This window comes from Anser anser (assembly GCF_964211835.1).
Source record: "Anser anser genome assembly, chromosome: 2".
Classification (NCBI taxonomy): domain Eukaryota; kingdom Metazoa; phylum Chordata; class Aves; order Anseriformes; family Anatidae; genus Anser; species Anser anser.
In genome coordinates, this window is record NC_139721.1 from 115,991,273 (window position 1) to 116,007,739 (window position 16,467).

Here is a 16,467-nt window from a genome sequence, read left to right on the forward strand (position 1 = left end):
TATTCTCCTCATGTTATGGTGTATGGTGAACTACCAATATGGGAAAACAAGATGTTGAGAAACAGTATTACTCTGTATGTGACAGAAGCAGGAAATGATCACCATTGCAGTGTCTGAAAAGCAAGACTTACCTTCCTTAAAATCTCATCATTAACCAACAGGTAAAATGAATGAAACTGCATTTCAAGGTCAAGTGATCCCTTGACACGGACTGTACCCACAGGGCAAAGAAAATTAGTGTTGTGAGCAATGCAAAGTAGAAACAAGTGATATGAGGGAAATTCATCCTCATACAAAGGCTCGTGCTGATCCAAACGCATCTTAAGTTGAAATTTAAGGGGTACATGGGTTCTGGAGCACCTACCTGGAGGTCTTCTTTGTTCCCAACATATGCAAACACAGCAGGAGCTGGGGATATGCACAAAGAATGCACAACACAGACAGTAAGGTAGTCACGATCTGGATACCAGCATATCTGCATTGCTTTGGCCATCTCTCTCCAGAACATGTAACGTGCAAGTCTTGAGCAAAACAGAGGAACAAACATAACAAGAACTACTCTTGACTCTGATCCAAAGCCCCCAGCCACCAAGGGAAGTCCTCCTCTACAGCAAACCTCACACAATGCCCACAGCTTCAGTGCTACAGTCACTCTTTAGCAAGGGAAGATTCCTAGAGGAAATGGTGTCTTACAGAACCCTGAGGAGCATCTCACCATTATGAGAGACAAGTGATACCATCCTTCTCTCTGTAATATGCAGTAAAACAATTTAATGACCAAACATCCAGTCATAATTTTGTCAGTTTTCGTGGTATATGTTGAATTCTTTCAAACCTTAGCTTTGGAAAGCATGTGGTTATATGAAAACCCCCTTTTTTTTTCTGTTTATATTTTTACTTGAGTTTCTATCCTCCATGTAGTTGCAGAGAAAAGCTCAAAACCCATGAAAAGGCTTTCCAGTCAAATCAAACTCAAATATTTCTGTATGCATACATATATGTACACATGTGTGTATGTATATAATTATAACCCCACTTCATGGTTTGACAGAGGGGTTTTCAGAACCTGAGGGCTGTGATCATCAAAAGAATACACATGAACTTTGGGAAGAGAAACATAAGGGGTCATGCAGCTGAACACTAAGGTAGCACCAATCACAAATTCAACCATGCCAAATTTTTGGCTGCTCTAAACTGGCACAGTTCCACTGAGTTACATAAATCAGCAGCTGGGTCATGAACTAAAACCTGAAATCAGAGAGAACAGAAAATTCTGGGAATGCAGACATTTCAGCTTGCTTCACACCCCCCATCTTTTGTTGCCTTTTTTTTTTTTTTTGGCATTTGCACAGAAAACATGCCAGTGTGTCTTTCACAGCACTGCGATGAAGAAAATTCAAGCTGCTCTGCCTGATATTAAAAGATGTGGCATTTGGTAATATTTGGACGCAATCCAATTGCTAAACTGCTGAACCGCAGTTTGTAACGCAAGCACAGCTTGAAGGGAAAGCAGCAAAAGACAGATGAAAATGAAAGTTATCAACAGGAATAAAAGGACGTGAGCAGAAAGCAGCAGGAGGAATATACTGTGTCTGAGAATGGAGAGAAATGTACTACACGCTTTAACAGTGGTATTAGTGATTTCAACACAGCCACAAAGGGAAGCTGAGCGCTAGCATTATGATAAATTGGAGTGAAAGAATGAGCTTTGGAGTGAGTGGAAGCATAACATGTGGCCAAATACGTGATGAAATGCAAAACTGAGAGTCTCTTCACCTGGAGTATGTTAGATGCTGAAGAAAAATGCCAGCTACTAAGTTCAAGTGATGAAATCAAAGTTGCAGTATGTAAGATTAATGTTAGAAGAAACAGCTTCTCGTGCTATTAGAAAGACCACGGTCTGGTCATAAAGGACTCGGTTGTGTAGCCTCCCAAGAATTTAGCTTTTGAACACGTCCAGTTTTGATTCATGCATTCAAATGTTAATAATTAACCATGTAATATCAACCTTAAGCTTTGAATTTCCCTAGATACTGTCAGTTTAAATCTGACTCTTGGCATTGCTATAGTGTGGTTTTGCTTCTAAAAGGAATGATAAGGTCCTAGGAACATCGTATCAGCCTTCCTAATGAGGGAACCATAGAAAATAGGGCTGGAAGGGACCTCGCGAGGTCATCTAGTCCAGCCCTCTGCCCTAAGGCAGGATCAATTATACCCAAATCATTCCTGACAGATGTTTGTCTAACCTGTTCTTAAAAACGTCTAGCAATGAAGATCCCACAACCTCCCCAGGCAATCTGTTTCAGTACTTCAATACAGTTACAGCTGGAAAGCCTGTCCTAATGTCTTCCTTAAATCTCCTTTGCTGCCATTTAAATCCATTAGCTTTTTTTTCTATTCCCAGTGGACACACAGAACAATTTATTACTTTCCTCTTTGCCGCAAATTTTACGTATCTCAAGAGTGGTACCACATTCTTACTCCCTCCTCTGCATCTCCTTTCTCTAGATTTATAAACCCATTTCTTTCACCTATCCCCACAAGTCATGTTTTCTAGACTTCTGATCAATGCCGTTACTTTCTGCTGGACTTTCCAATTGGCCTGCATCTTTCCTTTTTGAAGTATAGTGCACTAAAGTAGACACATTACTCCAGCTAGGGTCTGGAGCAAAGAATAAGCAGGGTAGGATTGCTTCACTTTTCTTCCCCATGACAAGTTATTTATAGAGCTTAAATTGCATCAGCTTTCCTCACATCATGGCCTGTGTTCAGTTTTTAATTCGCAGTAGTCACAGATCCTTTCCTGCAGAATGGCCACTGAGTCAGTCACTCTCATCATTTATGTACGTTGTTGGCTATAGGAATTCAGTGTCAACATCCTGGAGCGTTAAAACACTTAACTTTCTTGAATTTAAACCTATTCATCTCAAACTACCTTGATCAAGTTAGCTAGTTGTCCAGGAGGAAAGTTGAATACCTACTCAAATCTATACTATATGGAATTAGATTTATCTTACGCAATCTTGAAACGTGCTATGAGAAACCAGCTATTTTTTCTCTTTCTGCTCTAAAGGTGGATCCTTCTTCGTAGCGGCTCCCTGTACATGGAGCAATTTGCATGTACAGCCTCAAGCAGACAGAGAACAACGTTCCCTGTAGCAACATGGCCTAAACAACACAAAAAAGACACTGGAGTAAGAAAAAGACTAGCTCTTCAAGTGCCAGAGTAGTATTTTACTTGAAATAGAACTACAAGTTAGCAGCCACTGTTGTAAGTTATCACATCAATCACAATAGCAGTGAACTTTACAAAATCCTCTGAATTTCACCTTCCTCTAACTTTGATTTTCAACAGACGTGTATAATTTGGCATGATTACAAATTAATAGTGGAATACCAACTAGCTCAAAGGAACGAGTCCTCTAATTCCCATCAAACTTGAATGCGTAATTCCCACAGGTGCCTTTGAAAATCCATTCTGAATGTTGTTGTTCATTGGATAAACACCTCAAACATCATTGGCTTGCTACACAAACACAGTCTGCCTGGAATAATTTATGAAAATCGTAAAATTGATTTAAGCTCTGCTCAGTGCTCCATAAATTTTATGCAGTCCTTAAATTATAAAACTGCTGCTACTGCTGTGGCACTGCTCAGAACAATGCTTAATCTCTTCTCTAGGGATAGTTGGCGTGTCAGAGGAGAAAAGAGGAGACTGAGGCAGCTGAATTGTTTGTTTCAATTTAACAGGGCAGAATAAAACAGCCTGGATGCCAGGGCTCTAGTCCCACTGAGACTGCATGCATCAAGTTTTTATTGCCAAAATAGCTGTGGTAGCCTTCGCTTGCCTTTCCTTTTTATTAAACCAGAAAATACCTTTCCCTGATTTCACAAGGACACTTTTTGCATACATCATCAGATTTGTGAAGGACAACTATGAGATACCTGAGATGTTCCCCTTCTAATTTATAATCGGTGTGTTCCTGTTCTCAAGATACACAACAAAATGCTGCAAATGTCCAATTGCACACGGGTGTAAAAAAGCTCTGCAGATCTTACCACATCGTTATCAAGTAGTCTTTTTCTCAACACAAAATTCTAAAAAAAAAAAAAAGTAGACTTTTTGCTTTTACTAAACTTAGATTTTTTAGAAGTATCTGATTCTTTTCATCTCTACATTCTTTGGCAAAGATTTAAAGGCATCATTTTTGGCACTGAATCTAAGGCAAGGTAAAATAAAAGTCCTACTGTAGAGAAACTATGTTTGGGTGGGCTCCTTACTCTTAAACTCGGCGTACTCACATATTTAAACTGCAGACTGCTTTGACTTGACCAAACAACTTTGTTTTGTTCTAACTGAGATTAAGAGTACCGTTGTTTTTCTGGTGAAGTCTCATCTGGAATAGCCCAGTTTTCAAAAGCAAGCGCTTAGTAGTACATTATTAGAATCGCTCTTTTCAGTGTTTCAACCTCGGCATCCACAGTCAGTAGCTGCTAGATGCTCCTTCTTAGCACTGTCACTTTCCAGCCCTTTCCACTCTCCAGATAATGTTTCCTGGTCTGTCACTCAGTCAAGCTGTCATTTTGAAGGGATGCATTTGCAACCTTTCTATACTCACACTTCTCTCCCACGTAACCCTGTGAGTTTCATTCTTCTTCGTATGCTGTGTTTTTGCTCAGAGGTATACAAACCATCTGTGCCTCTAATACAATGTTCTTAAATAGCCTCCAGGCATATCTCTATGTTTTTTAAGTATTTCTCTTTGCCCTTCAGCCTGCTGTTAACCATTTTCCTCATAGTTTTATAATCTGCCCTTTTAAAGTTCGTTGTTACTACGTTGTCCCTAAGGGAACGACTCTTTTATGATATCAAAACTAAAAGCGTGCCGTGATCACTGTTACCCCATGGAGGCTTAACAACAATAACTCTAATAACTTCTGCCTGTTTCAAGGTAGCTTCCTCTTGCCCATGGCCTTAACTAAACAGGCATTGCACTGAGGACTGCCACAGGAGTCAAGGGAAAGGAAAGCTTTGCCATATGGACTGGAATGGCACCAAAGCCGCTTTACATCTCCTGATAGAAGAAAAACTGCTTTTGCCAGCTGTTGCTTTACCTCCAAGAAAGAAAGAAAAAAACAAGGGAAGAGAAAGAAAGAAAGGAAAGAAAGAAAGAAGAGGTGATGATGGGAAAAACACTGTAAAATTCAGTCTCTGTTACCTCTCAGGGGCTGGATCTGAGAGCGTATAGGTTCTGAAAATGTTTAGGTCCACAGGAGGCTACAGCCACTCGTGTAAAACCTGGTAGCGTTTCTTCCATCTGTGACGGCTGGCCCTGTGACTGCTGCCTCTGGAACGGTCTCAAGGAAGTGGGGCAGAAGGGCAGGCCCATGACACGGAAAGTCTCTTTGCAGGTTAACACCGCATTGCAGGAACGGGAACAATGGGATGATACTGAAGAGGCAGCTGATAGACCAGGCTTTCTGTCTGGTAAATAGACAAAGGATTGATTTATGGCATCTTGCCATGGGAAAGGGCTATAGGTTATTAACCAACTTCAATGGACAAACACTTGCTGAGACTGCACATCATACTTCTTGTGCTGTACCAAAGGTAATGACTCATCTTCAGGCATGCCTGATGTCCTTGAGAATGCAATTGGCTCTACACAGCCAAGTGAAGCATTACTTAGTTAATACACTACAGCACAGGGGAAACAATCAGCTGAAACGATGACATTGTTACTTCCTGCTTCATTATAAATCTGCAGCTTCCTAACAGGATTATATACTGGAGCACTGTTAAAAAAAAGACATTAAGTCCTGTGATGAAACGTAAAAAATGTGTAATTAGAACAGCTAAATACAGGTTTCTTGTGCTCGGTGTCTGCAGAACACGGCCTTTGATCCTCCAAATGATAATTCCTGGAAAAGTGCTGGACACAAAAGCTATCAGATAGACTACCGGCTCATCCCTTCCTATTTAGGCAAATGAAATGAACTCTTGCCATCCAACAAACTTGTTTTCACTTGAGAAAAAAATAAATAACTTTACGAGACAGGCTAGAGATATAACCAAAGGTAGGAACTCCTGGGTTACCTGCCCATACATGCATTTTCTTTCTTACTCTGCCCCATACTTTGTTAAGTCCTTTCTCAATAACATGGCATTCTCGAGGATCCACCTTGATTCCTATCGTTTAAAGATCTTATTTCTTTTGAGTACAGAGTGATTTCCTTCCTTGATCACAGACATGTGCACTGCTCTGAAATAAGGTGCTTGGAAAGTTGAGATGTAGCCTCCACCATAAGCATCCATTGCTAGCATGCTATTATACTACTACAGTTCACCAGGTTTCCTCCCACTTACTCTTTAGCTAATAGTGAGAAATAACACCATCAAAAAATGTTTTTGAGTCCTAATGAGCTGGAAAATTTCAAAGATTTTATTAATAAAAACTGTACAACATTCCCATATTAGTTAACAGACCATATCGGAACAGGTTTCCTGTATAGGGTAACAAACCTCAGCTACTCTCATTCAGAGAGGGGCAGGGGGAAAGAGGGAAAATACATTCCCCACTACAGGAGAGAAAAAGAAAAAAAGCAAGAAAAAGCCAGGAAGTTTGTCCATTCTAGTGGACAGCCCCACATTTCATGTACTTACTCACTTTGGCTTCCCCTTTATTAGAAAGTTCTTGCAATTATTTTTTCCATGGCCCATTGCTTAAGGCAGGTGATTGCTTAAGACAGTTTCACATTTCTTTCCTAAATGAACAAGTAATTGCTCTCTTTAGTCACAGGTTTCATGGGGTGTTGATGGCGTATGTAATTTTCCTGGTGTGTCGCATTAAGAACACTGATTTTCACATGACTACTTGACTAAAACACTTTTGTGCATCACTCACACCTCTTAATAAAATATATCCAATTAGTTATTGTTAGGTGAACTGGGAGTGAAATACAATGAATACAAAGGTCTCCTGGTCAGAGCACTACAGATCACAGCTGGAATAAAGGAAAGAAAGTGGGTTTCCGTATCCACCTTTCTTTCCCCTGCTGCGCTGCCTGAAGAACAACATACCTTTCATTATGTTATTTCCAAGCAAACCCAATTAATGTATTTGCATTCCAGACATCTGTCATGAAGTTGCAGGGCAGGGAGCATGATTAAACAAAAGCACTGCACCCAGAATTTTGAGGTACCTCTCTTTTTACCGGACTTCAATCTAACAAGTCTTTCAGTAGGAATAGTAAATTTTGTTTAAATGCAATTGCTGGCAGGATTCGAACAAGAACTCGCTCTTATTTTAAATATGCCAAATAGGCTGCCCGTTTGGGAGGCCCTCTCTGATTTTAAGGAAGGTGTGAATTCCCTCTGATTCATGGCAAGGATTTATCTCTTAACAACCACGTCTCCTGAGCTGCCTTGCAGCTAAAGTGATGAACTTTCAGGCTGTGCAAGGAAAATGTAAGCAAGTATGGTTTTGTGCTGATGGACAAAACTGAAAAAGTTTAGGTAAGCATTCACTGGTTAACTCATTCTTGCAGATTGGTCTCAGAAAGTCAAAGTATATACTCAGTTATTTAAATGTGACCAAATATTCCTTCAGAATACTTTAACACTACACTATTCTTCATGGGTATATATAGTTTTTTAAAATGGAATCAAACAAATGTTAGGCATACAAAGAATATGGAAAGATTAATCCCTGGGAACCTTTGACTGTGTATATCCTACATTTTTCTTTATTACGTATGCTGAATACAGACAAATTATGTACCTACAAATGCAAAATGTTCTCATGGAAATCCTCAGGTTGTCAAATTGCATCTCTGTAGCAGTTCTAATATCAGACCAGTGCCACACATGTTAATATACATTTATAGGCCTGGTTTTAATTTTCTGAAAGGACAATATACCTATTCATTTTCAAAATCAGGCACACTCCCAATTAGTTAGAAATCGTAGGCAGGCTTGCATCTGATCTTATGCTGTAAGAGGATGTGATATTTGGAGACAAGTGGCTGTCAAAATAGGCTTCATTATCAGGTGACTCCAAAAATCCCATTTTATGCACTGAATTTTTCATTTAAATACCTTTGGACCACTTACAGAAATCATAATTTATTGTTTAATACCAGATTAACAAACTAAAACCAGCTGTTTCACACAGCTACTTCAAATTTGCTCCTCAACGAAGCTTTACAGCCCAAATGATTTCAAATTACCTGTCACACAGCACAAGAACTGGTTTCATTGTCTCGTACCCTGTAATTCTGCAGCAGTCTCAGTCGTGCTTAAGTATTGCAAGAACACACAATACTATCAAGTCATTTCAGACTCACTAGTTCCATTTCCACCTCCTTGCTCTCCCCAGTCCCATCAGCTCTCAGTGTTATTAGAATTTCTGCACACCCCGTTACATAAATAATACAGAAATGGTCAATATCAGTGTACTGTACATGGTCAACTGCAAAAAAAAATTAAAACTTTGTATCACAGCTATAGTATTTCTTGACTTAATCTTCTGTTTACAATTTCCTATTGAAATAAAATCGGTAGTTTTCTACAGTTTAAGAATGAAATACATTTTAAAAAATAAACTGAGATCCTAAATAATTACAAACACATATGTAGCGAACTAGAACAAATGCACTTCCAAAAAAAAAACAATCCCATCTTAATACATCAGTGTGACAACCAAAGTGTACAGTCTTAAAGGGTTTAAAAATCGTTCCTTTGCATTAATTGATACAATCAGAATTTTTATATCTTACTAGCACAATCAATCCAAACTAGTTTGGTGCTTCTTGAACTGTATTCACTGAAGACAGCATTAAGACTATGTAATTTTAGCAAATGCAGGCTCACTTACTGCAAGAGAGCTTACAAAGAGCTAATCTGCCAAACCATACATGCAAAATTTAGTGCAAGCTTTTGTTAAGGCGAGAAGCAAAAGAGGTCAATCTCTGCTCCACAGCAATAAAGTCTCTCTTTTGAATGCTAAGCCTATAATAATTAAGAAAAACAAACAAACAAACAAACAGCTCTCCACTGTGGCCGTTAGATAGAGAGGAAATACAATTTTAGTAATGGAAGACATTTTAAAATTAATTGATTGAAAATGTATTTAAGCTGGATATGTCCACCTGTATTTTGCTACTCATTTGTGGTCACAAATAGCTTTGATATATATGTTTAAATTTTCTTTTAAAAATAAAGACATGAGATACTACTCATATAGTTCCATCTGAACTGGAACATCTGAGCTCAGTTTTGCTCATGCTGGTTGTATACTATGTTTCTCTAGTTGAACCATAACAAAGCAAGAGAAGTTTGGATACCATGCTCCAATTTCTATGAAAACCCTCATTCTTACTCAAATAGCTGGGAAGGATAACTAAAATATGAATACATACAACTCCTAATCATCATTTTCTTCATCATCAAATGAGAGAAGACTGCTGTTTTTAACTTGCTTAGCTGTACTCTGAGAGGTAGTTGCTTCTCTCTCAGTTTTCTTTCCCTCTTTGATCTTCTTACTTGAACTTACATTGAAGTCCAAAAGCTTCTCTGATGAACGTTTGGTTGGTTTCCTGAACATAATTTTTCCATCAGCGGGTTCTGGTTCACCATCTATTAACAAACAGAAAAAAATCAGAACTCACCTTCACATGTTCACACAAACATACAGAACTTCACTGTTGTCTTTCCTTTTTCCCAAGACCAGTGAGACCTCTGATGCGATAAAACGATTATGAACACATATATAAGTTTTGGCATACAATCCAGTCTCATCCACTTATCAAAATGGAGAGGACAACTTTGTACGATCTTCTTAATTCCATTTCACTGTTTGTAAAATCTATGACAAAAATGAACTTATTTCAAAATCATGGTATCTCTTTAAAGAACAGAAGGGCAATATACAAGACAAAGCTTTTCTTTTACTCCAATATGCTATTCCTTGTCAAGAAATTGCAAATTCTGCTTCTCTGCATGTATTAGAGCAAATAATTTCTTTAAAAGTCCCTCTTGGGACTTTCAGGCAAAGGAGGAAAGCCACTGCACAAGTAAAAGCATCAAAGCAATATTTCTGGAAAAAAAATGAAATTTTAAATCATGAATCATACACAAAGGCCCATGCTACAGTAGTTTTCAATTTTTAACCAAATATATGACAGAATATTAAAGAACCATAGGTTTTGTGCAATACATTTCTCCTAAAGTACTTGTGTGAAATTCATTTTTCAACAGAAATTGCATAACAATATACACGTTTGACAAAATTGTGTGTTATTTAATTAAAAAACAATAAATATCTTTAGTACAAATTCCTTCCTCAGTGCATAAGCATTGTGGCAGAAGACTCACATTTCAGGGCTGCCATACACAGCATTGGTTGAAACACCCTCCAGTGCATGCTCCAAACACAACTATTAGATCTGCTGGATTGAAGAGTTGTGTGGTACAAATGAAGACATCAACTTTATTAGAGAAATTCACTTAGAATTCCTTATGTTTTGCACCCTTTTTAAGAAGAAACCTAGCTTAAAAAACTGAGCACCAATTCTGTCCATGACCTCTACATGATGTACGCTTCTTCAATAGTTTGTGAGAGAACACTACTTGGGGGATCTTATCAATGTATATAAATATCTTAAGGGAGCCTGACAAGTCAATGGGGCCAGACTTTTTGGTGGCTCCCAGAAATAGGACAAGAAGCAACTGGTTCAAACTGAAACACGGGAAGTTCCATCTGAACTATGTACTTGTACTTCATGGAGAAATCATAGTATCACAGAATGGTTTGGATTGGAAGGGACCTTAAAGATCACCCAGTTCCAACCCCCTGCCATGGGCAGGGACACCTCCCACTGGACCAGGTTGCCCAAAGTCCCATCCAGCCTGGCCTTGAGCACCTCCAGGGATGGGGTATCCACAGCTTCTCTGGGCAGCCTGTGCCAGTGCCTCACTGCCCTAAATGTAATTTCCTCTGAATATCTAATCTAAACTTACCATTTTTTTAGATTAAAACCATTACTCCTTGTCCTTTCACTACACTCCCTGACAAAGAGTCCCCCTCCTGCTTTCTTGTAGACCTCCTCTAGGTACTGGAAGGAAATTGAAGTAAAATTTCAATTTCACTCCCAATTCTCCCAATACCCATGCTGTGAACTGCACTGATATTTCATCTTGTCTGACAGATGCAGAAACTGACAGGTATCTTTGTGATATGAATTCAAACTCTTAATAAACAAAATGCATAATTAGAACAAAGCTCGGAAACTACCAAAACTGCAACTGCCTTAGCTCTGTCACCTCAATACTACTTGTAGATCATTTTGCATCAAAGGAAAAGACTTTAGCTCTTGGCCTGGTAAAACACTGTCCAAATTTCATTATATGCTCAAGGACAATCCTTTCAGCAGGAAGCCCAGGACAATTCCAGAGAGCTATGATGCATCAGCAGTGCTTGACAAAGAATCAATCAGGTGACGAAACACAGCAGGTTCAGCCTTACCTAAGCAAATTGCAGGAAGAGGGAGAACAGACTATGCTTTTTAAAAGAATTTGAGGTAGCAGCTCAAGAAATTTGTGTTGACTTCTTTTCCATTTGGTAAAAAACTTCACCTTATCCATTCTAATTTTACCAGGCTGTTACACACCAGGTTTCTTTTCTGTTTATATTGATGACCTCCAGAAACAGAAATGTGTTAAGCAATGCAAAGAAGACATTGAAGAAGCAATCTCCAGTGTTGGCAGTTTTTTAAAACAGAGCCCTGATAAAAGACTCCATGGAAAAGGAGTATCAATGTTACAAATTACAGAAAGCAGGATTTCTGATAAACAGGCTGAAACACCTGAAGTAAAAGACAACCAGTGTAAAACCACTAGAGAAGAAATAATAAAATCCATTTATCTTAAGAAAAGGGACAAAAAAATCACTAGTAGTTCAGCTTGTGACTGTTTTTAGTCATTGATGCTTTTACATGTATCACAAACCTTTATGCTGGCTGGCTATGAAGGGCATATTCAGACACGGAGCTGAAAACTCACTTCATCGGTGACATCAATTTATGAAGCCACAAATTCAGAAAACTTTTTCCTCTCAATTACAATTTATACCTTACAAGGAGAGCATAACTGAGTATCTGAAAAAGAAGCACTATTCTTCTCTTTATTTTTGATTTACTAGTCATTTGCATGGTTAGCAGCACAACTTTTCAGCAGTCAGTTCTGTCTGCATGAGTTAATTAGGCCGCAAGAGGAAACAAATGCCACTGAATTAGCAGGAAGGACAGGAGGAGCTGCACAAACAGTACTTGAAGATACATGTCTATTCAATGACAAAGGTTGGAAAAATTTTATCGTAAACTAGTAAATTTCTTAGTGGTTTCTGAGATTAGAAGTTCAGGTCAGCAGGTTCAGATGCTCTAGTGCTTTCTGGCTACCCATCTCTACGCACGCCTTTGGAAGCTTTTACTACAGGAATTGCACACACACTGGTATCACGAGGATAAAAAGACCAATCTTCCTCAGATATGCTGTCTCATATATTTAATGAGGACATGCTGAAATAAAACCATCTTTGGGAATGTTTTTGTTATTTAAACGCTGTAAAATCAACTCTGATTTAGATTCCTACTGCTCACACAATGAAGGACAGCATGAATTCTAAATGTGATATAACAGCTGTGTAAGCTAAGGAAAGAGCTCTGATACCCAAGACAGCAAGGGCTGTCTTCTTGCCTCTCCTCTCCTTTCTCCTCCCCCGCCCCACCATATAGAATGCAAAATAATATTACAAGAGTTTGAATGAGTAAGGACACCTTCCACCAAATTTGGTCATCTGCAGGGTGCCTCAGAGGCCAGATGAACTAGAAAAGCAGCAGAAGAATCAATTTTGGAGACTATAATGAATGCTGGGAGAAAGCGTCTTGCAGTAATTACCATCTTTTCTTTTGTGCAAACTTAATTTCTCATAAGACCATTTTTATTTATCTCTGAACTGACAGTAACCATTTATAAAATACTGTATAAAAGTATTAAACAGAATGACTGTTGTTAAACAGATGACTTAGAGGCTAAAAAGCATCTAAGTCAGTCCTCTATGGATAAAAAAATTCAAATCTGGAAGGACTTTTTTCTCATATAGGAAAGGTTAACTAAAAAAGTTCTTTACGACTATACTTGCAAAAGCCAATAAATTCTGTTCTGCCTCAGGAGGCAGCTAAGTGCAGCTAGGACATTAATCAACTTTTTTTTTTCCTCCAAATTAATGCAAAAGTGTCGCTCATCTGTTAAAGAAAACACAAGTCACAGGAACTGCTAGTGCCTGAGATAAAAAAGTGAACCCATGTCAAACTGGCTATAGAACAAAATGAAGCAGAAAGGATATAAATGAGAAACGAAAAATCCTAGAATAATATCCCAAGCCAAAGCCTGAAGACAAGGACCTCCAAATGAAGACAACCCCTACAGAGACATAACAGAGGAGAGGGCAGAACCTCAAAACAGAGTACTTGCAATTTTTTTGAAAGATTAACAATTTCTATTCATAACAGATGGTCAGCAAGCAATACATTACTTACTACATACCAAAGTGCTTTGACATTGATGTCAACATGGTGGAAAGAAAGATTATTAGTTCTGAAGTTTGCTTCCCTTCTACCTGTTCAGTCTTCACATAATTTCACTGATAATCCAATTTGGGGCTATATATTATGGTCAAGAACATGTTAAATAATTGAATTTCAACACTTCAACCCTTGAGATAAAATAAAATAAATGAGAAATTTAATCAAATCATGCAACAAGTGTTCATTATACTTCCCATTTTTACAAGTGACAAGTGCCCAAAAAAGAAAAGAAACTAAAACATTATTCTAAATTCCCTTTGTTAAACTGGAAGCAACCAGCTGCCTAAATGCCTGCCTCTGACTAGAAAATCAGAAAGCAAATCTCCAGATTTAAATCTCTAGACTGACAGGGCAAAGATGGACAAAGGCTCAAAGAAACCTTCAGCAAGCTGTAGCAGTCACCTACAACTTCACTGAACATTTCACACCAGTCCTCTATACAGGAGAGGTGCACACTTATAAAAACATTTACCCTGTGAATTCCCATAAGCTCAAAAAAGAAAAGCAGGCCAAGACCTGGTATTAACAGCAAAGGCAGATGAGCAAACAGCAACATAGTAATGTGAAGTAGAGGGCAGCACTACCCAGAGCATAGCATTTCAACAGTCCTGCTACACTATTGCAGATTTTTTTCCTCCAAATGCATGTTGTTACTCAGCAAGTGCAGGTTTAATAAGCAGAGATTCTAGTGCCCTACAGGGACTCAATGCTACTATCCTCCCTAAATACATTTTTGTCTTAGGAATGTCTTTTTCCACCAGAGAAGTTCAGTTACTCTAATCAAACACACTTCCATTTTCACACTGTGTACTCAACTTAGTAGATGGGCTGCCTTTGGACTTCTTTTTCACAGCATGGACCTCAACGGATTCTCACGGACAACTGCTGCTTTTTGCCTGGCCTTACAACATCATTTTTCCTCCTACTGTGATCGTTCAAAAATCAAGTTGCTTACATGAAAAAGAAACCAATGCTCAGAACGAATGCCATTTCTTTCCAGTACTTGAAATTTCCAGCAACGCTAGGAGGGTGATCCCACTTTTGAAAAGAAATCATGCAACAGCTATACAAACTGCAACACCAATTACACTTCAATAAAAGAATCAGCAGGAGTTTTTCCACTTGATTAAGAATGTAGATCTATTAAAAAAAATCTATTTTCAAAAAAGACTGAACAATACAATGAATCATCCGCTTCCCATCAAGAGATGCACCCTTAGATTTTAGCTGAAATGCTGCACTTCACTCATCTTCTCGCTATTCTTAGGTTATGTTTTCCATGCCCTCTAACTACTAGCCGTGCAAGTCACAACACATACTGGGGATGATTTCAAGCAAGTAATAATGTGGATCAGTCAGTTAACTGAACAGGTGATTGAGCTTACAAACCAGCTATTCTCTCCATTAAAGCACTAACCCGAGTTTCCTCCTTCTACACAAACATTATTTCACAAACTCAAAAGATTACCCGTAAGACATCCACCCCACTGTCAAACAAAGTTAATCAACTGATTAATGAGTTCAGAAGTTATCACAGGTGATGTCAAAAAGACTGCATAGCAGGCTAACCCCGTGCCCCCTTGCCACCCCAAAAAAAGTAAGGTGGTATTTAGAGGTAGGATGATGCACCACCAAGAAGAACGTAACTCCAACAGTATAAAAAGCAAGACAACGTGGATATTACTTCAGTTACTTCTCTATTACTTCGGATTAGCAATCAAAGGTAGTATTAAATGTTAGAAAATGCCCAAATATCATCAACCTCCCTTTTATGGTTCTCTCTGGTTAAACAAAGCAGGAAACTAATAGCTTGATATTCACCTGGTTCACTTGACTTTAAGGCCTCTTTGATTTGCTTTTTAATTTTCATTGCTTCTTCAGCAGTCAAGTCCCCTTTTTTCAGCGTTACCACTTGAGGCTGCTCATCTTCCTTGTCACTGCCATTCTCAGAATCACTATCTGCAAGCGGGAGCTGCTCTCTCTGCAGAGAAAAGAAACAGAAGGAATTCCAACCAACAGGTGCAACAGTGAGCTAATAACTCTTAGGCCTCACTTTTGCAGCAATGTTAGTGTAACTTGGCACAGCTGTCAGTGCCAGGCTCTCTCATGCGCTTTGAATGACACAAAATTAGTGTCAGTCACATCCTTCGGCAAAAGCCTGTTACCGCAGCCCACCGTACGCACTGCCAATAGGGCAAGCACAGCCAGATTTTTTTAAGATTTGCTTGTACTTGGACTCTTGTGACTCACTGCAGCTGGGTACACTGCTAGCTGCTCAGACAGCACTCCAACTCATGGAGTCCCGTAAGAAAACAGACAAAAAACACAGTGTGTACTCTTCTAATTAAAGACCAAAACAGTTTGATCTCGGAAGGTAACGAACACATTGCTTTTGTTCTTCATCTTTACTGTACAAGTAACATCTGCCATGCAACGTTAAGATAACCTTAAATACATAGGTCTGATCTGAATCTTCCGTGCTATACTGAGAATCGCACAAAGGGAAAAGCACCTTGTTATGGTGGCTTTGTTATCAAGGCTCCCAGCCAAGTTGTCGCAAGCATTATCGCCCCGAGCGGGGCACACCGGGGCCGTTACCTTGGTGTCCACCGTGGGCGCCTCCCGATGCCCGACCCGCCGCTTGAAGCGGCTGAGGAAGGCGGGCTCGGCCGGCCGCACGTAGGAGACCTGCGGCCTCCGGCTCATGGCGGCCGCCTCCCCCCCTCCCTTCCTCCTCCTCCCCACGGGGCCCTCTCTCCCCGTCACGTGCCGGGGGAGCGGAGGCCCCGCAGCCAGTAGCGGGAGGAGGGAGGGGGGAGGGGA

At 39.4% G+C, this 16,467-nt stretch overlaps 2 protein-coding genes across 2 annotated transcripts in view; both read right to left on the reverse strand.

Annotated features, from left to right (window-relative positions):
- The window catches only part of LOC310894958 (uncharacterized protein), a 29,904-nt gene extending 23,619 nt beyond the window's left edge, over positions 1-6,285 (reverse strand). Inside the window, exons 1-2 of the mRNA XM_083825692.1 lie at positions 5,220-6,285; positions 365-521 (exon numbers count right to left, since the gene is read on the reverse strand). Coding sequence (XP_083681818.1) covers positions 365-508 — 144 coding nt within the window. The 5' untranslated portion in view covers positions 509-521; positions 5,220-6,285. The remainder of the gene's footprint in view (positions 1-364; positions 522-5,219) is intronic.
- A 137-nt stretch (positions 6,286-6,422) lies between these two features.
- On the reverse strand, positions 6,423-16,401 carry KIAA1143. Its single transcript, XM_083825691.1, has 3 exons — positions 16,243-16,401; positions 15,466-15,625; positions 6,423-9,637 (listed from the first exon to the last, which is right to left on the reverse strand). Exons 1-3 carry the CDS (start codon positions 16,348-16,350, stop codon positions 9,426-9,428), a joined length of 480 nt encoding a protein of 159 aa, XP_083681817.1. The 5' UTR covers positions 16,351-16,401; the 3' UTR covers positions 6,423-9,425.
- Between the last annotated feature and the right edge of the window lie 66 nt (positions 16,402-16,467).